The sequence below is a fragment of the Gordionus sp. m RMFG-2023 genome, chromosome 1, assembly GCF_954871325.1.
Source record: "Gordionus sp. m RMFG-2023 chromosome 1, tfGorSpeb1-WG-v2, whole genome shotgun sequence".
In the NCBI taxonomy this organism is placed as follows: domain Eukaryota; kingdom Metazoa; phylum Nematomorpha; class Gordioida; order Chordodea; family Parachordodidae; genus Gordionus; species Gordionus sp. m RMFG-2023.
Window position 1 is genome coordinate 15,547,710 of NC_088775.1, and position 24,601 is coordinate 15,572,310.

Consider the following 24,601-nt stretch of genomic DNA (forward strand, 5'->3'; position numbering starts at 1 on the left):
TATACATTAAGCCCTTTTTTTTATACTGGTCTAATGAAAGATAAGAAGCAGCTTTTGGCCGAATGATTCACATCCATAAAGTATATCGATTTCTTAAATATAAGATGGTTTCCTGGGGAACACAGATGTAATACCATCAAACTCTAAAATAGATAAATGCTAAGTTTATATAGAGGAGTATATTCTTTTTTTATTTTAACAAGAGTTATAATACCTGTTATAAGAAGATAACCAATTATAAAATATAATAAATAGAATCAACTAATTCATATAAAATTCTTATCATATATAAGTGCTTGTTTATATATTTGGGACAATAATTATGGATAGTTTTATAATAAAAATTATGAATGTAAGAAATCCATTTTCTAAACAATCGTTTCTTTCTTTCCTAAAGAAATTATTACGCTATTTTTAACAGTTTCAACAGAATCCTCTCCTTTAGGAGTATCTGTATCTATGATTAATAAGGTAACATCCCGTAATCGGGGTTCTATGTTAGAAGATGTCAAAGAAGCACGAGGATTGGTTTGAACAAGTTCCTCATTACGTAATGAGGGGTCAATTTTTTCTCCAAAATTAATTGATTTATTTTGGTTAACCAGGGTGTTCCTTCTTTTAATACTTTTGCGTTTTTGAATTTTTGCGTTATTACCATTCAATTCAGAATGACATTCACAATAGTGAGGGTTTTTTGCTATCGGGTTAATTTTGTTTGTATGATCTAAGACTTTGAAATTAAAAAGGGGATCAATAAAATGTAAAGAATTAACCAACTCGTGATTTGCAACTTGATAAGTGTTAGTACTATTTTGAGGCTGAATTCGGTCATGATCATCGTAGAAAGAGGTTAATTTAGTCACATTTTTAGATTTTTGCCAATTTTTGGTTAGCGGCTTGAAAGTTAAGGGATTTAAGGGTCTGCTAAGACAATCGAACAATTTTCCACTTATATAGTTGCAACTATTTTCACTCGGATGGTTAGTTTTAGATGATAAACTTAAGGATGATTCCTTCATCTTATGAGCGTCTTGGGGATCAGTGATAGGTAATGAAATAAATATTTTAGGTATCGATTCCGTGTGACTGATTGGTTGAAAACTTTTGTATTTTAAACGAAGGTCCGTAGTTATATAATTGTATTGCGTGGATGAGAAATTCAATCTGTGTTTATTAGCTTTATGCAAAGTTTTATCATCAATTTGCCCTTGAGCTAAATTGGATTTGGTATTCAAAGATTGAGTAAGATCTGTATTAATCTTATTTTGTATACGCTTACCTTTGTTAAATATTTCCCTGCCGGAGGAGCTTAAGCCTCCCGATTCGTAGCCCTGCGATAAACAAGTAGACGAAGACATGTTAGATGAGGGCGATCTTGAGGGTGACAAATATATTGGTGGTTTTAAATATCTATAATCTTTGGATGTGGTATTATTTAGGCTTGCATTAGGCGACGAATATCTTCGAGCCATTTTTTTGGTCGTAAAAGTCAATAAATTATGAGAAGGTGAAGGCGGTTTATACAATTTAGAATCAGAAATATTTTTCTGCTTATTTATATAATTTTGGTTATCGTATCCTACTATTTTTTTATTCTTGGATTTGTCGTTAAATGTTATCGCAGGGTTTTTGTTCTGAAGATGAAATGATGATGACGATGAGTGATTTGAAGAGTTTCTACGTGTTAGTGCATTTTGATTGGTTAACCCGCTCGTAGAAATTGTACATGTACGGGATAAGCCTTGATTAATAGTGTAATTGTTAAACAAGGTTTTACTCCTTTGGGGAATATTAAGGTGTGGAAGGTAATAATGTGTTGTGGAATCGTATAAATGCGTTTTTGTAAATGCTAAATTCGAATATTGATTTTTAAATATTGTTTTGTTATTACTAGAGATGTTGGGGATAATCATTCCGCCACAAGAATCGCATTTTGCTGGGCTATATTTATTGTTGCTAATCAGGTTATCGTTTTCGAAAGTATATTTATTACATTTTAGACCATTTTCATTTTCTACTTCTTTAATGATTCTCAACGATTGAAATTTACTTCCGGAGTGGTAATTAGCAAATTTATCGCTCCTCATATTTCTTTGATTTTTTTTAACAATATCGACAGAATTTTGTGAATTTTTTTTATAATGTTTAAGCTCGGGCATTATCAAATCCCTGTTTTGGTAACGAAGTAAATTTTCATTTTCCGATGGAGATATTCGACTTTCAAGTAATTTTTCATTTTTTTCAGACAATATATTATCATATGATGAATAGGCACTTTCACCATCTTCCTTGTGGATATCACGGAGCTTCTCGTTGCAAGATATAAATTTGTCATATAAAGTTTTTGGCATAATAGGAGGTGAGTGAAGACGGTTTTGTTGTCTTAGAGGATTTTTGATGCAATTTATTTCATCCTCAGTGTGGTAGGTAGTCGTGGTGCTAGTGTCAGTGTTAAATGAAAATTCTGTGAAAGATGATGGAGATTCTCGGGGAGAAACAACTAACCTTGGATCATTATATCTAAGATGCGATGCAATCGAGTTTGTATTATCATGGGATGCAAATTTATCGTTTTGATTTTTGTCATTGTCGTAGCTGGAGTTGGACGAATGACGCAGTTTATCAGGTTTAAAATACTCTTTTATTTGTTTTCTCATGGAAGAGCTTCTTGATCTACATTTTTGCCTGCGAGGAGTAGTGTATTGATAAGATAAAAAGTCTGGACGTTTTCGATCGATATAATCGCTATATTTTGATGGGAGTGTGTTCCTATTTAGATCGTATAGATCTTTCTCTTCCTCGTCTTCCCCATCCAACAATCTGTCTTCTTCAGCTTTACTATTTTATATTTAAATATAATAAATAATTTATAAGGTAAATTTTTCATTTCGGGAAGTAGTGAAAATGTGAACTTAATGTGAGTGTGCAAGCCTAAAAAAATTTATATTGCTGATGCCACTGATGCAAATTATTATTCTATTTAGATATTCTAATTAGACTACAGTTATAACTATTATAAATATCAGTATCAAAGGTGCTCCGTCAATATGTTAAGTTTTTAAAATTTAAATCATTTGCGTTTTATAAATTGAAAATCGTATTTTACCGGAAATGTATTCCTCCAGTTAGAATACCTACCTACCCTATTGAATTTCAGACAATTTTACTATTAACTTATGAGTTTTATAATTTATACAAAAAAATCTATGTAAAATCATTATAAATTAGAGTTTTATAGTCTGATCTTGTAATAATCAGAGAGTAGGTATTTCTCTACACATGCTAGAATATATTTCAAGTAAAATCAGCTATCAAATTTCAGAAAATAGCATATTTCCATAAAAAAAAAGATATTGAAGTTACTATAATACAATATATACAACAATTTAAGAATATATAAAATTTACATTAATGATTTATATCTCTGATCGAAGCTATAATCTAAAAGCCGTGGATTACAATTGTACAGATTTAGGTACATCTCGTTCAACAAGTCAATCTCAATCTAATTAAAAAATATATATTATTGAAGTCAATCAACCATCCATATAAGAATAAAATATAATATGTCACAAAATTAGTCCACCTTAAATAATAGTTCTACATTTTCAATCATGAATTGGACAACTTTAATAGCAAGCTTTCTGTCTTCCATCAATTCATCATTATATTCACCTACATCCACTTTTTGTAATCTATATGAATGTAAAATATTTGGTCCAAAAATCAATGCCAAATTTCTGGCATCCATTTTGTTGCCATAAATCTATTTAAAAGATCAAATTTCAATTTAAAAAAAGCTAAAATATATAACTATGTGCCCATCATCTCTGACAACGTCATCGGAATGCAATGTAATTTTATGAAGGAATAACATAAGTGCTTCTAAGGTATTTCTATTAGTAGGAGGTAACAAACACAAAAGATAATTCAAAATTTTAATTTGAGCTCTATCATTTTCAATACCTGATGATTTGATATGCAAAATAATAAAATGGTTAAAATTTATGTCCTCCATAAAGTGAGTTAGTTAAAAACATTATTGGGTATTTCCAAGGCCATACTTTTATTCAGGTTTTAAACAATGGTCAAGAACTATATGATGCTTTATAAATTAACCTCTCTTGGATAGTCATTTCATTGAAATTTAGGGCATTCCTTTAATTAGGTTTTTGGTGGAAAGAGTGGGGGGGGGGGAGATTGGATAATAAACTATTGAAATATACACATTCGGAAGAGGAGCTCAGTGGCGTCACTAGAGAAGGGGGGGGGAAGCGCGCAGGGGCTCGAAAATTTGAATAGCCCACTGAAGCAAAAAAATTTTTTTTTTAATGGCTCTTTAATATCCCCTTGAACTAAGAATAATTTTTTTTGATTGCCCCCTAAACGATTTCTTTTATAATTCTATTAAGATATATAGATTTAATTTTAATATTAAAAAATTAATGAGCCTAAATTTTTATCATATAAATACTATTTTAATTATTAGATTAGATTAATACATATAAATTATATTTTCATTATGTCAGTTGCAATCAAATTCTGTGTTAAAAATAATATCACTCACTAAATATTAATTTATCATTAACAGTTGTAGCTTAATTGACTTTTATTATTTAAATTATTATATAACCCTAATTAAATAAATATAATCATTTATTAATTGTAAATTAACAAATTTAATATTGTAAAATTAGCTGAGTTTAAATTTTCAAAATAACTAATTAACTATATTATTCATTTTTAAATTTAAGTTGCCTCTTCCTAAAAATATTTTGAAGGTCCAAATAAGTATAAGAGATTTCTTTATAAAAAATAAGTAGACATATAGTTTATAATTCTCTATTATATATAATTGATTAAAAAATATTAGGTAAAATGCCACTTCAGACGTATTTGACAGTTATATAATATCTTACAGTTAATATTTTAATAAATTTTACTAATAAATGCTTTTGATAATTAATATAAGCAACAATTTGCATTCAATTCTTTAACACCATCTACTTATTTAATTAAAAATTAAACATCTTATTATTCATCCCACAATGGATGTAATAAATTAGATTAGATATCTTTTCTTATCTTTTTTTACGAGTTTTTAGGAAAGAGATTTTTTTCTTCTGAAAAACAATTTTGAGTTAAATTTTTACGAGTATATTTTTGATATTATTAGAAACTACTATTATTTTAAGATATAATATACCAACTAGAGGTGGTGCGACAATAATATATAAAATCTTAATTGCTTTCATCATATCACTCTGATTCTTAGTTTATAGTTACAAAATGTTTTATTTCTAATATGGCATCCTTGCCATGTAAATAACTCAAGGCTTCAATGCATAATTTCTTCTAATTATTTTCAGTGATTTTGTTTTATAAATTTATCTAATATAATAAATTCTGATATGAGTTAACATCGTGGGTGTCATGGCTATGACTGCAAATTAACCAGGTGGCTATGTAATTTAAGATTATTACTATAGCTGCTGATAGCATATTTTAGATAAGCAATAATGGTCAAGTCGTTTATATTATATCGTTAAAAATGATAATCTTTTAGAAATATAATATCTCACAATAATTTTCTCGATTACTTATCTAGCTTCCATCATGTCATCTAAAAGGAAGCTCTAACCACTATATAGTTTTATGATTTGGATTGGTCGTTTATATTCTCTTCTTCAAGAATTGTTAATTTGGTTGGGCCTATAAATTTTTCCTTATTGGTACATTCTATAAAACATTGTGGAAAATGGTAACAAAGAGTTATATTAGTTTCATGACCTTTTGTCAATGTAAGTTGCTAAGAATTATATTGCCTTATGTGGTTTTTAAAAATCAATATCAATTGAGGCATATGTATGAATTAACCTTTTTTTATCACTTGTATTTCTTTAAACGCAAAATCTTTTTATATCAGCGAAAATATTTTATACTGTAATAAATAGATTTTGTATTAAAACTTATTATATTTAGAAATGTTTTGTATTGTTTTAATTATTTATATGCAGTTTATTTTGTATGCATAATATGATACATGACAAAATATGAAATTCAGAATAATTGTTCCAAATTAGCAAATCTTAAAAATGTATTATATATAATAAATATAACGCCCCCCCCCCCCATAAATTTTTTTAAGTTGAGCCCCCTAAGATTGTAAAGGCTAGCGACGCCCCTGGAGGAGTTCTTATGTATTCAAATACATTATATATATATATATTCAGTTTATTAAATATTATAATTATATTTTTTTAGAAAATAACTTCTCGTTGCTAAAAAGGATTGATGCAATTCATCTGTCATCAATGGTTCAGGTAATTCTCTAAAATACTCCTTCAAGAGCCCGGCAATATCGTGAGGACTTGGGTTGTCGTTTAAATAAACCTTTTTACCACAATTTATGTCTTCTTTTAGCTATTCAAATTTAAACATTATAATTTTTTTTACCAACATTTTTAGGGACATTTTTTATAATTAAAAAAATTTGATTTTATCGTTGTTGTCCAGAATGTATAAATACTTATTCCAAGTTTTTTAAATTTGAAATTGTCTAGAATTAATAGGTAGGTATTTTAACACATGCTGAAAAACATTTTCGGTAAAATCAGATTTTTAGAATTTATTTTAAAAAACGCGTTCAATAAATAATCTAAAGTTGAAAAATAAGATTTCATGTCAATTCAACAAAATTTTTTTTTTTCGAAATTTATTATAGCCAATGAATTTTATAGCGAAACTTTTGCCGCGAATCTATAATCGTGAATAATATTCTGCAAAAATATAACGTGAATTAAATATAGGTAATTTTTATATCGAAACCCTTACTATACACTCTTTAACGCGAATACATAACAGCGAAACATTTGTCACGAATTAATACTCTCGGAAATCTTGTAGCGGAGCATCATCGTGAACCCCAAATTAGAAAAAATAAAGCAAAAGTAATTTTGCGAATCATATAGCGAATTTATACCGCGAATGCAATAGCACGAAGATAATACCGCGATAATTGCTAATTGTGACTATTTTATTTTGAAAAAATAACATTAAAAAAAAAGCATGATTTTTAATTTTTTTAACCTTAATAAATGTACATAAAGATGCATTAGCAGTGATGCATTCACGATAATACTTTTATGAGATATCATTTTTGCTCTATTCGTACGTAACCCATATTGCAAATATAATTCGTGAAGGTTATTGCGAATACGTTTCCGCGAAAATATCCTTGTGTATGTATCAATACGAATGAATGATAGCGAATATATTATCGCGAATGAATTACCACGAATACATTATTACTAGTGTTGTTAAAAGTTACTTTTGAAACGTAACTAGTTACCGTTACTAGTGTTATATTTCATAAGCAACTCATTATAAGTTATTTTATAAGTTATTTATTAAACGAATTTTTTTATTTAATATAAAAATATATACGATTTACAAATCCTAATCAAAGGTTAAAATATCAGAATATCATATATAGCACTGATATTTTTATATCCGGGCTTTTAAAAATTTCTGACTTAAGGACGAGCTTGTTTCACTTCAAAAATAAACCTCCCTAGACTGAGAAAACGTTCTATGGAAACTCTTGGTGTAAGGACAATATTATATTTAATAAAAAGTAATTATTTAATCTCTTTTAAATTAGTTCAGATGATGACCCAGATTTATTTTGTAATTTCCACAAAGGTTGGCATGGCAATTTTATATGCTTTCTTATAATAATCATTCTCTAAAAGAATCTTTTTGCCATCTTGTGTTTCTACCAAGTTTAATGTATGATAAGAACTTATTCAGTGCCTAAGAAGATAGTCAAAGTCATTTTAATATTAGGGTTAGTTTATTTAGTTGATAATTATTATAATATTTAGTAAACAAAAATATTAAATTATTTAAGACAAGTTATGTGAAAACAATCTTACAGAGATGTATTCTCATAGCTTGGCGGTGGATGACTTAGATGCTGAAATACACTTTTTTTGGAAGATATTGGTTATATTATTACTTAATAAAATCGTAAAAATAATCATCTAAGATTTTATTTAATATTATGTAAATAAACATAAAAAAAGAATCCTTCAATGTATCCAAGTTATAACCTATAGGCAAAAATTATTAAGATTTAAAAAGAGACTATAAATAATTTATGATTATCATGAGATAAATAAACATTTATGCATACTTATGTCAGTAGCGTCAGTAAGGGTAGGTGGGGGGGGGCGCAGGGCTAGAGCTACCTGAAAAAACCCACTGAAAATTTTAATTTTTTTTATAACATGTTGGCAAAAAAAAAGATTATTTTAAAAATGTTATCTAAAAAAAAGTTATTTTAAAAATTGTTAGCTAAAAAAAAGGTCTTTTGAAATTGTTAGTTGAAAAAAAGGTTATTTTTAAAATAATTTTAAAAATATGAACCCTCTGAGATTGTAACGGTTAATGATGCTCATGACTTATATATTTAACTCGTAAGTTGTGGGAAAAATATCAAGACAAATGCAATTTCATTTTTTTACCACATAACTAATGAGCCTTTTCTTTTTCACCTATATAATTACGCATCGATACATTGAAGGATTCTTTCTTGATGTTTATCTAATGTTAAATAAATATCTAATTTTTTAGATGATATTTTAACGGTTTCAATAACAATTAGAGACCTGCAGCCGCCCTAAGTTCTGCCTGAGTAAATGGACAGGGCCGTATTTTAATTTTTTAAATATATTTGTGTCGGGCCGGGCTTAAAAAATTTAAAAGAAAGATACCCGGGCCATGCCGTATATTTAAAAACCGAATATTTTAAAACGCCATTAATAGCTATAAAACTAAAAATATATTTTTAAAAAATCCGGGCCATTTTTTAAAGGTAGGGCTGGGTCTTAGTATTTGATATCATTACAATAAATCAAGAAAGATAAATAAATATAATTGCATCTATTAGGTAGCGCCTAACTTTATTTTAAAATTAAGTTATATTTTAATGCTAAAAATTCCCAAATGTGATAGTGAGGTAAATCATTTTAAAATTAAAACTTCAAATTATAAATCTTTATCTAAAAAAAATGTTTACATTAAATGCTAGATATTGTTGGACCTAATTAGCCAATCTCAACATACTTGTGATAATAATTTCTTTATTTAAATAATTGTTTCTTATATAATTTTATAATTATATCACTGGATTAATTCATTAAATATAAATACAAAATATAATTAAATCCAGGAAAAATATATATATGCTGAATTCCATATCAAATCAACAAAAAAAATTCGATTACCCGACCCCCTTCAATTTTTTTTAAATTTTGTATACTGGTAGTATATACTATAACTAAGAACAAAAATGAAATTTTACCTTTCAACACTGTTTACCCGCTAAAATATGGCCGTTTAAAGCGCGGAAAAATGGTACATTTTTGACAAAATGCTCGAGAAATAATTATGTTAGAAAAATAATTTAAATTTTATTTTGTAGCTTAATAAAAGTTCTTTAAAATGATATAAAAATAAATATGATGGACATTTTATTAATATTGAAAACCAGATGTGTAAAACCGAAAATGGCCATAGAAAAAAAAGGTATTTTTTTCCAAAATTTCTTTTCTGTAGACACTGCTTTATATTTGTACAAAATCCTAGACTGGGATGAACATGGGTTTAGGAGTTATCACTTTTTATGGGTAAAATTGAACAAATTTAACATTAATATCATCATATTTTAATTTAATGAATAGTTATGAAATAATATTAATTTAAAAATTATGTCTAAATAATAGGCCCTTACCTTTTTTATCTTTATAAAAAAAAAATTGAGAGGTGGCTAGGATAATGAGCTGTTTAAAACTTTAGTTAAATTTTATCTCGAAATTAAAATTACTTGACAAAATTATTTTAAAAATTTTATTTAGCATAAAATAATCTACCAAAATTGAAATTCAACAATAAATTTTCCCCCATATATTCAAAATTAAAAGAAAGGCTTAATATTATTTGACGAGAATTCTATAGATTATAAAACATTCAAACAATGGATAGCAGTTGATCAAACTACCCTCGAAACACTGACAAAATCCGTTGACGAATTTGTAGATTATTTAATTGAATAATTAAACAATTTAATTCCTCATTTGTTTATAGCTTCACGATAATCATTAATTCGAAACTTTTTAAAATTTAATTTAAATGTTGGCGAATTCTTAGTTATTGCAGACTTTTCATAAAACTATGCATTTGTAGTGCAGAACTATGCACAAGGATTTAATCAGACCAATAATCAAGCCACTATCAACTCTTTTATAATTTATTACCGTGAGAACAACATAATAAAACATGTAAATTTAGTGGTTATATCAGATTGTTTAAAGCACAACGCATGTGCATTTTATTTATTTTAAAAATTAATCGTATTCTTGAAGGAAAGATTTAATAGAGTGGCTAAAATTTATTATTTTTCTGATGGAGCAGTAACCAATATAAAAATAAAAGATTTCATTAATCTCTACAATCATGAAAATGACTTTGGGATAAAAGCTAAGTGACATTTTTTGAAACTGCACAAGGTAAAAGTCCATGCGACATTTTGGGGACCGATGGTTAGCAGCTTGAGCAAGCTTGCAACGTCCATATGAATATCACATATCGACAATAATAGATTTATTTAACTATGCAAGAAATAATATTTATGGGGTAAATTATATATTTATGAGCAATAACGAATATATTAACATATAAAGTCATCCTGAAAGCAGATTTTTGAGAGCAAAGAGAATTTCTGGAACACAAAGTTCTAACCTTTTATTCCCCTAGACGAAAACAAAAGTCATAATTTATTAAAATTCCTTGGATGATTATAATATATGATATATTTTAATTATAAATTTTTGATTGTATTATATGTAATGCAATTTGAGGCAATTAAAGTTATAAATATGTTTAGAATTATTTTGACAAGTAACTTCGTGACAAAATTGCCACTTCTCAAAAATTTTGATAAATATAAAAAAAAAGTAAGGGCCTATCATTTAGACATAATTTTTAAATTAACATTATTTCATAACTATTCATTAAGTTAAAATATGATAATATTAATGTTAAATTTGTTCAATTTTATCCATATAAAGAGTGATAACTCCTAAACCCATGTTCATCCCAGTCTAGGATTTTGTACAAATATAAAGCAGTGTGATATCTATCTAGAGAAAAAAAATTTTGGAAAAAAACCTTTTTTTCTCTATGGCCATTTCCGGTTTTACACATCCGGTTTTCAATATTAATAAAATGTCCATCATATTTATTTTTATCTCATTTTAAAGAACTTTTATTAAGCTACAAAATAAAATTTAAATTATTTTTCTAACATAATTATTTCTCGAGATATTTAAAATAAATGCATTTTTTCGCGCTTTAAACGGCCATATCTTAGCGGGTAAACAATGTTGGAAGGTAAAATTTCATTTTTTTCTTAGTTATAGTATATACTACCAGTATACAAAATTTTAGAAAAATTGAAGGGGGTCGGGTTGAAACCTTGGTTGATTTGATATGGAATTCACCTTTTTTTAAAAAAATTAAAGAGGGAAATGGATAGGTAAGAAGCTGGAAGAAATACGATATTTAAAGTGAATAATTGGCATAGCAAGCCTTGGCCATAATAAAGAAACATCGGCTGATCGGTCCTTTCAACGGATCTACTTATCCTAAAAAAAGTTTGGCCTTTTCTAAATAGGTTAGAATATAGCTAGTGTTTAAAGATTTTTTTAGAAAAAAACAGACCCGCTGGATTTTTTATGTAATTCGCACTACTTGAAGGTAACAAAATCAGAGTTTCCGAAATATGTCAAAAATAAATCGATAAACTCCATTTAATAAAATAGAAAAAGATGCACAGGTAAAAAAGGATTTTACTACATTACATTAATAATATCAACCATAATCAAATATAAATATATAATAAAAAACAGATATTGCATTCGTGGCAATATTTAAGCGATATGCATTCGCGGTAATATTTAGACGATATTGTATTAGCTATAATTGCATTCGCGATAATATTTTCGCGGTAATATATTTGCTGCAATATATTTGTGATAATGCTTTCGCGGTAACACATACGTGAAAATTCATTAGCGGTAATACCATACTACCTTTTGCGGAAAAAGTTTCGCATATATATTACTAAAGTCAAAATGATAAGTTATACTTGTTTCATGCGTTTTTTGGAACAGCTAACACGAAAAATACCTTGCACATATAAGCCTATAAATAGTTTCAATAAAATTTGTACGTGTATTAATATAATGTTATTTACATCTGCTTTCCAAATATTTCAGACAGTTTTCCACAAAAACTGGAATTAAAAGAGGAAGCTCGTGATTGGATAGATCATTGTGTATATTGATATTATCATTGTATTCTATAAATCCACGAGTAACACCAAATTGCTTCTTTTCGGTTGGATCTCTTCTAAGTTCCAAGGATAATTGTCGCTTAACATAAATTATTTATATATGTAAAATAGTTTTTAATCGCAACATATTACATTCGGCGCATTTTATTCAAAGCATATTATATAAAAAAACTCTAAAAAATTTAAAATATAAAAACTTAAAATAAAAGGTTAATTTAAACCTAACCTGTATCTAGTTTCGGTGATAGTCTTTCTTTCTTTTTTTTCTTATTAAAGATAAAATTAATAATGATAAAGAAAAATAGATCCCATTAATTTTTTTATATAACTCCAGCTGTTAAAACGTGCGCGTTAACTGTCAACGCGACCTTATAATGGAAATTTTTTAAATATTCTAAATTACTATAGGGGATTGAGATTTATTCCGAGCTTTTGATCTTGAATCATAGAAAAATCGTTGATCATGTTGTATAGCCTTATAAATCGGTATACCGAATACCAAATTTCTATCTAAAATAATTTTGAATGCCATAAAATACAATCAATATATAAAAGTGGCATACTCTTTTTCTTGAAACCTAGTAGATCCGGGAGGCTGAAATTACTAGCATGGAATATTTTAGGAAAGTGATTTTGCCCAATTTTATGCAATTTTAATACTGTTGGTGCTTTTTCGGTATTTTTTTTTAAATAAATAATATTATTATAACAAAAATATTGAGCAAAAAAGATATTATGCAATGCTAATTCTAAGAACTCAAAGAATATTGAAGAAAACCACTTTTGGGAAGCCTACATATATTATCAGTGGCATAACACAAGGATCTCTGTAGACCCAGTGGTGTAAAGGGTTGGAGGCTTCAATGTTGATTTTTTCAAAAAAAAATTATTACAAAAATTAATATGGAGTAAATAATGTATACAATAATGTAATTTCGAAATAGCTTAAAGATAAAATTAATAATTCTTTTAGGCTCAGGGTTTTAACACTATTCTTTTAAAAATTTCCCCATAAATGATTGATCCTATTCATCTACTTTATCTGAATGTATAACACAGAGCATCATCTAGTTGGAAAATAAAATTCCCTTGTGGAACATTCGTCAAATTAATGAGCTCTTTCGATATAATATATTGATATTTGTAAGAATTTACAATTCCTTACTTTAATCTAGACCCTCCATCATACAACCCCATAACGCAAGATAAGATTGTCAGATTTAAAGGCCTCATCTGGCTTTCGTAATATAAAATTCTTTACATTTTGGTATATTTGCCTTAAAAATGACAGAAATAAGATTTTTTAAGATAATTGCTACTTATAAAGTGAAAAACCAGTAATGAATCTTTCTATTACAAGTATAAATAGAATGATTTTTTTTGAATTGTAACACTTCTTTTTACCGCCTTTTATAAAAATCTTAAGTTAAGAGTTTTTGAATCTATATATGAATTCAAAAGGAATTTTCGCGATTAATCAAAAATATTTCCGAAATTTTCGTAACCGCGCAGATAACTTCATGTTATTTAATCAAAATATAACTTTAAAAATTGCAGACAATAACACTATAAGGCATGCAAACTTCTGTATGATTTATAAATTATGACTTTATCATATAATTCTCCTTGCATAAAATTTTATGTTGGAATTCAATAGTTATGAATAAGGTATAATACTTTGTAATAATTTTGATATAATAATTGCGCGTTTTTTTACAAAAAAATCCATATGAAAAACAATTACTTTATAAAAATTTTGAATAATGGGGGCTAGAGGTCTGCAACGAGGCGGGCGGGCTAAATACTTTAAACATTGGGCGGGTGAGCAAATTTTTAGATTAATAAAGGGGGCAGGTATATTTAAAAAGACATGGATTGGCGTGCGGGCTGGTTAAAAACCTTAAAACAACGAGTGGACAAGCAATTTATCTAAAACCTGCCCATTGTAAACCTTTAGTAGGCGCATAGGGGTTGTTAAACACTGCATTTTTATCGCATTAAAATATTTTAAAATCCGGACTTGTCCTTACATATAAAAACCTCGTTATTATAAAAATATTAATTCATCAATCATAAAGTCATATGTAAAACAATAAAATTAAGTATCTATTTAATTGGGAGGGTCTCCTTTGATCGTAAGATTTTGATTGTATTTTGGTCCAATCAATATTTATAAAAATTTATCAAGCAATTATTCAATTTCTGTATTTACACTACCGGCCATAAATGACTGCTCACCCTGCATTTTTACATAAAAAAATTAATAACTTAAATTTTTTTAACTTATTTGGGTAAAAGCGAATTGATTATTTAATTTAAGATGTCTAGACATGTTTAGAAATAAAAAACTCGGAATTTCTATAAATCTTTCTATGAAATTTTAGCCTTTGAAAATAACATGTCAAAAATGACCAATTTGGTAAAATAAGGTTCATTAGTTTTTTTCACAATAATTTTAAGTTGCCCATTGTTTTATGGAAGAAAGTTATTAATCACATTCTAATCTGCTTATTAATACCTATTTTTAATTATTTTAAAAAAAAATCCTATATTTTTTTTTGTTTTAAATCATTGTTTAAAGAATTGTATAATTAAAGGATTAAGCAACAATAATACAATATCGAATCCAAAGAGGCCCGGAAGACCCCGCAAAACGACTTTAAGCGATGATAAATATATAGCAAGGATCAGTAAACGCAATCGACGCCTTGTCGCCTCAGAGATGACTGCGGAGATTAATCTGACTAGGGAAAACCCGATAAGTGTCACAACTGTGAAAAGGCGCCTTAGGAGCTTTGAACTTTATGGTAGGGTAGCGGTCAAAAAACCACTCTTGAGCAAAAAAAAATAAACTCAAGCGATTAGACTGGGCACGAAAACATCAATTTTGGACATCTGCCAACTGGTACCACGTCTTATGGAGTGATGAGTCAAAATTCGAAATCTTCGGTTCTAAAAGAAGGCAATATATCCGTCGCTCAGCTGGAGAGCGAATGAGCGATCACTGCATAATTCCTACAGTCAAACTCGGGGATGGGTCTGTTTTGGTATGGGGATGCTTTGGTGCCGGAGTAACCACCGACATTGTCAAAATTAAAGGAATTCTTAACAAGGAGGGATACCAGAAAATCCTTGAGGACCATGTGATTTCATCAGGAAAGTGTTTGATCGGGAATAACTTTTTATTTCATAAGATAAAGACCCAAAGCATACATCCAGGCTATGCAAAGATTATTTACAAAATCTACAACAAGATATTCTCAAGTTGATGACTTGGCCATCCCAGTCTCCCGATCTCAACCCAATCAAACTTTTATGGGATCACCTTGATCGACAAGGGCGAAAAAGCCCACTAACCTCTCATTCGCACCTTTGGGAAGTATTGCAGAGAGAATGGAACAATATCACTTCCAAATATTTAAAAAATCTCATCGAAAGATTACCAAAAATTTTTGCAGCAATTATTAAGAATAAAGGTGGTCATATTGATGAGACCAAAATTTGATCTTAAATAAATGCTATGTCTTTTATTTTTTGTAATTTTATGCAATAATATGTAAACTTATAAATAAATTCGATAAACCTCATATTGTGTGTTATTTGTCTTATTTTAAGAAAAATGTTAAGAAAATGCAGGGTGGGCAATCATTTATGGCCGGTAGTGTATACAATATATTAGATAATTCCATGTATGTAATTTTTTAACAATATTTAAGATATAATCTTTTAGAGATTTTAAATAAGGCGATTAGAAAAGTTAACGAGTTTACGATCAAAGTTAGGTAAATCATTTACTTTTAGATGAGATAGAATAATATAAATTTTGGATATATATTTTACTTTTAACGTTATATTGGAATGATAGATCACGACACAAATCCCACTCATGCAGTCTTTTTAAAGCTACGCTCTGTAATATAGGAAATTCATATTCGAAGACTTGACACTGATAAATTTCCGTCAAATTAATACACATTCCCGTTATATATTTCCAAGTCGAATGACCCTATCCAATTATTTTTTTTTTCAATTAATAACTATTATATCGCCTCTATTAAAGTCTTTTTAATAATTAATAATAAAAACACTAAGGCCCAGTGGAGTATTTAACAAAACGGGTATTAGGGCACCTCCCCCCCTTCTCCCAGATTATTTATAACTGGGATTAAATAATGTTAAAAAGAATATGTTCAATTCAGAATAAAGAATAACTAAGCCGCATCATTTATGATAAATTTTTTGGAGGAAATAGCAAGTTAATAGAATCGCTCACCCATTATGGCACATTTACCGAGTAAATTAAATAATTTCCAAATCTAGAAAAACTCCTTGAAAATTTTGGAGGAAATAGCAAGTTAATAGAATCGCTCACCCATTATGGCACATTTACCGAGTAAATTAAATAATTTCCAAATCTAGAAAAACTCCTTGAAAATAATTTATAAAATAATTTTTTTTTTATTAGGATAAGTTTATGATTCAATAGATTTCATATTACATAATATAAGTATCTAAATAAATAACACAAAATATTGATGGTTTTATATTTTTTTAAAAAAATGCACTAAATAAGATTTGATATCGGCTATATTAACTTTGAATACATATTATTTTTTAAAGAATATATATGTGATGAATTAATCTTAAATTATATAAATTAAACTTATATTAATTGCGATATTTAGCGATTAAATTACATTATTAAGTACTATAATTAATTTTGTAAGATTTGTTGAACCCTATGATTTTACATTTATACGCGTACTCATAAAAAAAAAAATTGTATTTTAAAAAAAAAAAAATTTAAAGTTAAAATTACTTTTGAATAGTGGGGTATATCCAATTTCTTATGGAATGCATCAATATTTTAATTAACATTTTCAAAGTGTAATGTCCGATCCTATACTTAGAAGCAAAGCATTAAATATTATTAAATTTTATTTAAAAATAATTTATAAGAATGAAAATAACTTTTTATAATTAAAATCTTTTAAAAAATAAAAGGATCAAAACGGATCTCCACATCTGTTTTCTATTTCTCAGAAGAAAGTGAAATTATTTAAATTCGATGGTCTTTTTTTTTAAATAAACATTTAAAATAGGTATATATATGACTATAATTTATAAATGTTTGAAATTTGATTTATTTGGTGCCACATTAAACAATTAATAAATTGTTAAATAAAATCGATGATATTTTGAAATAAAATAAGGGCTCAGCATATAATAATAATATATCTTATCTACAAAAGTAAATCAATTAAAAGATTAAGATAAAAGATTCTTTTAAAAATTTAATAATAAATCTATCTCATTCATATCATATCTTCGTAAGAAGAATATCTCAATCGAAAGATTATATTAAAAGTATATAATATGTGTCAATGCCACTCCTATAAAACTGTTACAAAATAATATAATATAAGTTACTAAAATTTATTTCATAAGATAACATTGTTGCACGTGCAGGTAGGGGTTAAATCAAATTAAATAAAGGATGAATTAGCTATAATTAAAAAAATCCTAACCCTGCCACAGTTAGCACCGAAAAGTTAACAAAAATGAATGAAAAATTATTAATTTATATCATATTTTGTATGCTTCGCCGCGAATTCGCACTAACCATGAATGCATGATAACAAATCTTATACGGTAACCTCTTTTTAATATATAAAACTTTTAATACATTTGAATATCGGTTGGCACTTTGAAGTTAAAAATAGAAGAAAAAAAGAAGTATATAGAGAATAAGAACTTCGTTTATAAGTAAGCGCAAATACCGCTATGTCGCTCAAAGAGATTGCAAATGTTAAATTATATATCTATGCTAGGGTTTAGCAATGAATTAGGCAGCGCGAGCTATGTTGTGCTTATTATAATCGAGGAGATTTTTAAAAAAATTAATATATTTAAAAAGACTTATAAAAATTTGGTAATCCTAAATTAATAAGTTTGAAAATTCTATTTTATTAAAGTATTCCATCTAAATTTTAGTAAAATAAAATGATAAAAAGAAAAATTTGCATCATAATAGTGAGAAATTTATGGATTGTGACGTGAGTAGTGTTGGATATTTTATTTCCTAATTGTTATCGGGCGGTTCGTGGATTTTTTTTTAAAAATCATACCTTTTTTTCTCCATAAAATTCACAAAATGCATTTTTATTCAAAAAAGTGGTAAATTTGCGATTTTTTTTTGTAAAATTAAAGAAATATTTGTGATTTAATGATGACATTAATATTAGGTCAGAATAAGACATTGCCAGTTTATGAGAAATTATTCTCATTGATTATTAATATTTTTCTAATCTTATTTAATTAATATATGAATGAAAACAAAATAAAGCTATTGTGTAGAAAATGCAGAGAGGAACTTAAAAGGTATATAAATCAAAGACCTACAGAGGTACCATTTGCACGGTCAGGCCTGGATATACTATCTAAAATAAAATTTTTCCTTATATATTATATGTATAATATTGAGAGTGTATTAGTGTTATTTTATTGAATATAATATAAAATAATGATCAATTGAATAATTAATTTGAATAATATACTAGAAATATTTTCTAAGAATCGAAAAGTGATAAATGAATGAATGTGAAATATTGTTTCATGATACACAATTTTAAAATATATTTTATTTATTTTTAATTTTTATAGATAATAATGTCGATTTAAAATATTCGGTTCTAAATTCGGCTCAGCTCAACTATTATTTTTATTTTAAATTTAAGCCTGATCTGAGTATAATTTACAAATTAAAAATACGGCCTGGCCCATGCACCCGGGCTGAATTTAGGGTTGGGCCAGCAGATCTCTGTTATTAATAAATGCAAATTAATGTTTTAATATTTCTTAGCTGATATAATAGTTGGAAATAAGACTAAGATTATTCAAAAATTTTAATCTTTTAGTCGTAATTAGCGTAATGGAATTGATTTTAGGGCCCGGGCAGGGTCAAAATTTTGAAAACATTTTTAAAGCTGATGATTAGAGAAGTCTGCGTGATTTAAAAAAATAATTAAATTTTTTAATCTATATGAGTGGGAGGTTCGAGAATGAAAAATATTATATGCACACCTCTAACAAAGAGTAAAAATTTTCTTGAATTTTGATTTCTATGTAATTAATGAATCGCCAATCTAATAGTAGGTATACATCATTAATTATATTTTTGTGCATTGTCGCTTACGAAAAAGTAAATCAGCTGATCCCAAAAAATGATACTCGATAAGTTTGAAACGATACATTATAAGGTAAAATGGTATATAATATGATGAAGTTTTCATAAAAAAAAATAACTCTTCTAGTCTTTTTTTTAAAATTATTACATGGCGAAATAAAATATTTTCTAGGGGGTAGGATTTCCTGACTTTTCCTCTCTTAAATCTTATTGCAGGGTTTTAGTCCCGTTTTTAAAGGTCTATGACCGGATTACTTTTTTTCTTAAAAAATAATAATAGGATTTTATGCTATACCAGGGCCTTCTGAGCGTTTATTGTTAAAAGATAAAAAAAAAAGCGTTGCTTGTTTTAATTCGGAATAATTTCCATATTTTAAAGTGATAGTTGAATATATAATATATTTTATCAACCCTTCAGTGTAAAATATCTCTAATGAATAAAGGTGGGGCCAATTTTTAAATCTCTATATCTCAGAATATTATAAAGTGAGGTTCAAAATTTTATCTATCAAAATTGATGATATTAAATTTCTAAATTTTATGTGATTAGTAAAAAAAAAAAAAATTATATTATTTTATTCTAGATTTGATGAAAAATTCGGTATTTTGCCTTAAATCATTATTTTGTAACCATAATAATAATAAAGAGGCATTACCCTGCATTTACAGTTAAGGCTAATTCGTGGCGATAGGCATTTTAGCCAATATTTTCCCTTATCCCCGAAAGAAGCAGCAGCAACCAAAATTTCAATTGTATGAAAAACAATAAATCTCTCAACTCTCGTTCAACAATGGATTGGAAATAAATAAGTGTAATTTAAATATGTTTTATTTTCATTTATCTTTACTAAAAATTTTATTCCCGTCCCACAATAAATGAAGTTTATCTATGGAAACATTAGTAAAATTTTGTCAACCTTGAAGGTAATACAATAATAACCCTAAAAACAGGACAACATATCTTTTAAAGGAAAGATTTATTAAGCAGCTACACCATAAGGTAGATTTAATTTTGCTCCGAATTTCAAATGTCTTAAGTTTTTAATAAATGAAGAAAAGGAAGGTATATATATAAAACAACCTTAGAAATGTCAAATGATATAAAATTAGATGATATGCATAAGTCAATTCCAACTATAATTTTTCTAATTCATCCTATAGATATAAAAAACGTACATTCTAAATGAAACATTGAGAATTTCTAGATGATTCTGATGAAGCATCAACATCTAATAAAAGTTGTGAGGACAAACTTAAAAGATTCATCGCTCATAAAACAAATAACAATGACAATATTTTGAAGTTTTGGAAGAAGGAAAATTCTTGTGAAAATTAGGTTGTAAAATTTTGTCAGCCCTAGAAAGTTCGGCTTATAGTTAAAGGTTATTTTCTATAGCCAATCGCTTATTAGAAAGGCGAATTGAAATAAAAAAACATGGACATTCTTATTTTTTTAAATAAAAATTTTGATTTATAAATTGTAATTATTTTGTGTTATTAATATGGAATTAGAGAAATAAAAACTATTATAGAATAAATTAAACCGTAAAAGTATAGCAATAAGTTTTGGGAAATTTAAAAATGCCGTGAATTTACGGGATCAAATATTGTCTTTCGAGAGCGGGGAAATTTTTTTTAGTGGAAAGTGTAAAAGGGTGTAAACTTTTTTAATTGTTATCGTGAGCGGGCGGGCCGTGAATAAATAATTAATCCCGGGCCCGCCTCTAATCAGAACCATGATCACTGAATCTGATCGATAAAATGCCTTCCTTATTATTTGATTCAAAATTGAATTTATCTAAAAAAAATGTTATATATACAATAAATATCATACAAATGATTATTCATAACATTTAAAAATACATTCTGAACTTGATGCATAAATTTGTTAAAGAAAGTTTATTAAACCTGAATTTATGAATTTTTAACTCCAAATAAAATAAATCTAAATTTTTAACCTTGTTGTCAGTTAAAAATATCGATTTAATCTTTTTCATTAGGTTTCAACTAGTCATGCATAAATATTATAAACGTAATGATTTAAAAGCGTGGGGCATTTGTCTCAAGGTTCAACAAATTTATATCTTAAAAAACTTATCATTCAAATATAATAAAATTTGGTAAACACATATGATACTTTAAAAAAATATTCTACTGAAAAAAAAACTATATAACATTCGTTTTTGCTTAATAACAGTTTCAAAAACTCTTAATATATACCCCTTTTTTACTCTAAAGGATTTTTTTAATTTATCAAGAGTTAAAAAGTTATGATACATCTTTATGCTTACACTTTTTTTTCTGAAATCAAATTAATTTGGCCATTATTTTAAAAAATAGTTTCTTTAAATTCTATTAATTTTATTTATTATATCTTAAAGTGAAAATGATATTTACCATAACGTGTAAACGAGAGATGTGATTATCATAAAGGTGTTTATAATTATTTGATGCGTCGCGTCATTATAAAGAGATAGTGGCTCTTAAGGTTTCAGTAGTACCTCACCCTTCCTCTCCTCGCGCCTTCCCCATTTTTCTCCGAAAAAAATTCTTTATGACCCGATAGATTTCCATTTTACCCAGGAAGACAATGAGATATTTAATAATTAACATTATAAAGGATCATTGAAATAAGGCTTGAAATAGAATTTTCAATATATATATTTTTTTATCAGTATCATTTTAAATAAAATACAATATGAGTAAATATTGATTAAATTACTAATGGGGTCCATAGCCATGATGAAACGTTATGCGAGGACGCCTTATTTGTTGCCATTTTGTGGTAGCGATCCTTTTCCTTGTCCATCTTTTTAAAAACTGATAAAGGATTGGCCTGAGACACTAAAAATGCCCACGATTTTCGAAAAGTCGGCAAATGTCCACAGCTCTTAGATAAATTTGGCGACGGATATATGTTGATTCTATCTCCTTCTCCCCCATGCCTTGATCTTTTCCTGAAGCTTTCACATTTGTACTTCACCATTCTAAATTAAGTCGTTTACCGAAAAGCTTCATAGTCAGGGGATTGTGGGGAGTATCCTTTTCTAGCGACTAGACAACGATTGAGTTTAAAGGACGTCTTAAAATTGATTAAGAATGGTTTTGTAAAAATTAAAAACCGATAAAACTTTTAAATGAATTTATAGATTAGCGCATCTGTTACCCCACATTTTAAAGTTGTTTTTTATTATTAAAGTTCCATAATTGCGAATTACGATATCGCTTTCTTTCTATTTTGCAAGGGGAAAAAAAGAAGTTATAATTTGAAATGATTGATTAGAGCCAAATTCTATAAAAAAAACCTTAAATTTAAAGGTCCATAATATAAATATGAACTCACTGACTAGGCTACAAATGCTATACTTCGAAAACAACAAATTTTTATTTGTAAAAATAAGAATAAATTACGAAAGCTATCTAATATTTTAATAAAAATTCGATAACGTTTCAAACGCTATACATCATTCCACTTATAAAATTATTCTAATCCTAAATACTACTATATAAAAAAAATAAAATAATGCTAGACAATCAATACAATTTAAAATTATGAAAGAGTTTTTGAAATTACATCTGTTTTTTTTTCTCGTTACTAATTGGTTCCCGTAAATCTGCAATTTTTGTTTTTATTTCAAATAAATTATATTGCCCAATTATCTAAAAAAATATACATTATACAATACAAAATACAATATATTTTGATTTTTGTTTTGTATTTAACCAGTTTCTTCAAAAAAAAACAAGACATGGGATAAGAGTGGCATTTTTTTAAATATCCTAGAGTTGACGACAAGAGGACAAAAATATCGTCTAAAATAGTTTCTATTTGAGACAAAAGCATTTAATATTTTTTTGAGCTTTTATATAAAAAAGCTCTCTACTAATGAATTTTTCATATCTTATCTTTTGCCCGATAATATATTTTAATCACTCTGTTAATATACTCTTGGTTTTTTGGGGTGGTAAAAAGAAATCTGAAGTGGTATTGTGTCATACCACTTTACAAAAAGTAACTGAATTTATTATACGTAAATATTTTTTTGAGTAAACTAAATCATTGCAAAATTATCTCGGATTATATTATATTCTATTATTGACCATTTTATTGTCACTTATTTTGTTTATATACCTGATTTACCCATTTCTAGTACACATTTTATCATTAACCTATCATAACAAAATTGTCAGACCTTTATACTCATCTCATTCAAGAACATTATGGCTGAGCATAGGTTAAAATAAATCTTTATAAATGTATCTTATATTAATTGGACGCTGATGCTTCGCTATTTCTATATCTTTCCATTTATATTAGTTTCAATTGACTTGAAGAGTCCTAAAGATTTACTTGAAGAATAATATACTTAATTCAATTCAATATTTTTTTCTCATCCTTAAGTTTAATCTTAGTTAATCGCGATTTTATTAAAGAATTGTTTTTGTAAATTTTTAAACTTAATTCTATAAACTATAAGCTAAAAAAAGCAATGGTTTTATTTGGGTATATGAAATTTGAATGTATAGATTAGATATAAATAAGCGCAGGAAATAGGAAAAAAATATATATTATTTTTATAATTTTAAAATATGCAGATTTACTTGGATAAAAGGAATACTTTCTGTGTAGTGAACTATATCTTTAATTTAAATCAAATTCATTTTTTTAGATTTATCAACTTTAAATAATATATATACTTTTTAACAAAAATTTTCTAATAATTTGTAATTCAAAATATGATTTTAAAATATGTTTTTGTAATTATTGATTTTTGAATTCTTTCTTCAATCAATTTTGAGGTTACAATCGAATTTATAAATAGAATTCTAATAAATTTCAAAATTATATTTCTTGAAAGTTTTTATTTATAATAAATAATTTATAAATTAAATTGTAACATGTATTTCAAACAAATGTGTTACTATTTTATTTTCACATTGTTGTTTTTAAAATATTTATTGTTAACTTTCAATCAAATTTAAATTCTTTATTTATT

The 24,601-nt window shown here is 27.0% G+C and overlaps 1 protein-coding gene across 2 annotated transcripts; it reads right to left on the reverse strand.

Moving 5' to 3' along the window:
• Positions 1-221: 221 nt before the first annotated feature.
• On the reverse strand, positions 222-24,291 carry LOC135930964 (rho GTPase-activating protein gacF-like). Of its 2 annotated transcripts, XM_065467770.1 has the most exons (13): positions 24,207-24,266; positions 23,179-23,218; positions 22,327-22,686; positions 16,259-16,424; positions 12,982-13,086; positions 12,822-12,928; positions 12,320-12,497; positions 12,212-12,267; positions 6,273-6,423; positions 3,815-3,966; positions 3,587-3,766; positions 3,408-3,505; positions 222-2,838 (listed from the first exon to the last, which is right to left on the reverse strand). In XM_065467770.1, the coding sequence occupies exons 3-13, from the start codon at positions 22,588-22,590 to the stop codon at positions 369-371; spliced, it is 3,927 nt and encodes a 1,308-aa protein (XP_065323842.1). In that variant the 5' UTR covers positions 22,591-22,686; positions 23,179-23,218; positions 24,207-24,266; the 3' UTR covers positions 222-368. The 2 variants fall into 2 exon arrangements, with proteins under 2 accessions (XP_065323842.1, XP_065323841.1); XM_065467769.1 differs by lacking the exon at positions 23,179-23,218 and having other exon boundaries at positions 24,207-24,291.
• Between the last annotated feature and the right edge of the window lie 310 nt (positions 24,292-24,601).

Bases quoted from the DNA above. Each gene is read 5' to 3' on its own strand.
- LOC135930964 (XM_065467769.1), bottom strand. From the start codon at position 22,590: ATGGTGAAGTACAAATGTGAAAGCTTCAGGAAAAGATCAAGGCATGGG. The intron at 6,424-12,211 runs GTATAACTTATC...AAATTTGAATAG, and splicing joins CCAAAAAACGCATGAAACAA to CTAAAAGAAGACATAAATTG. The intron at 3,967-6,272 runs GTTATTTTCTAA...TCAAATCATCAG, and splicing joins ATCCTTTTTAGCAACGAGAA to GTATTGAAAATGATAGAGCT.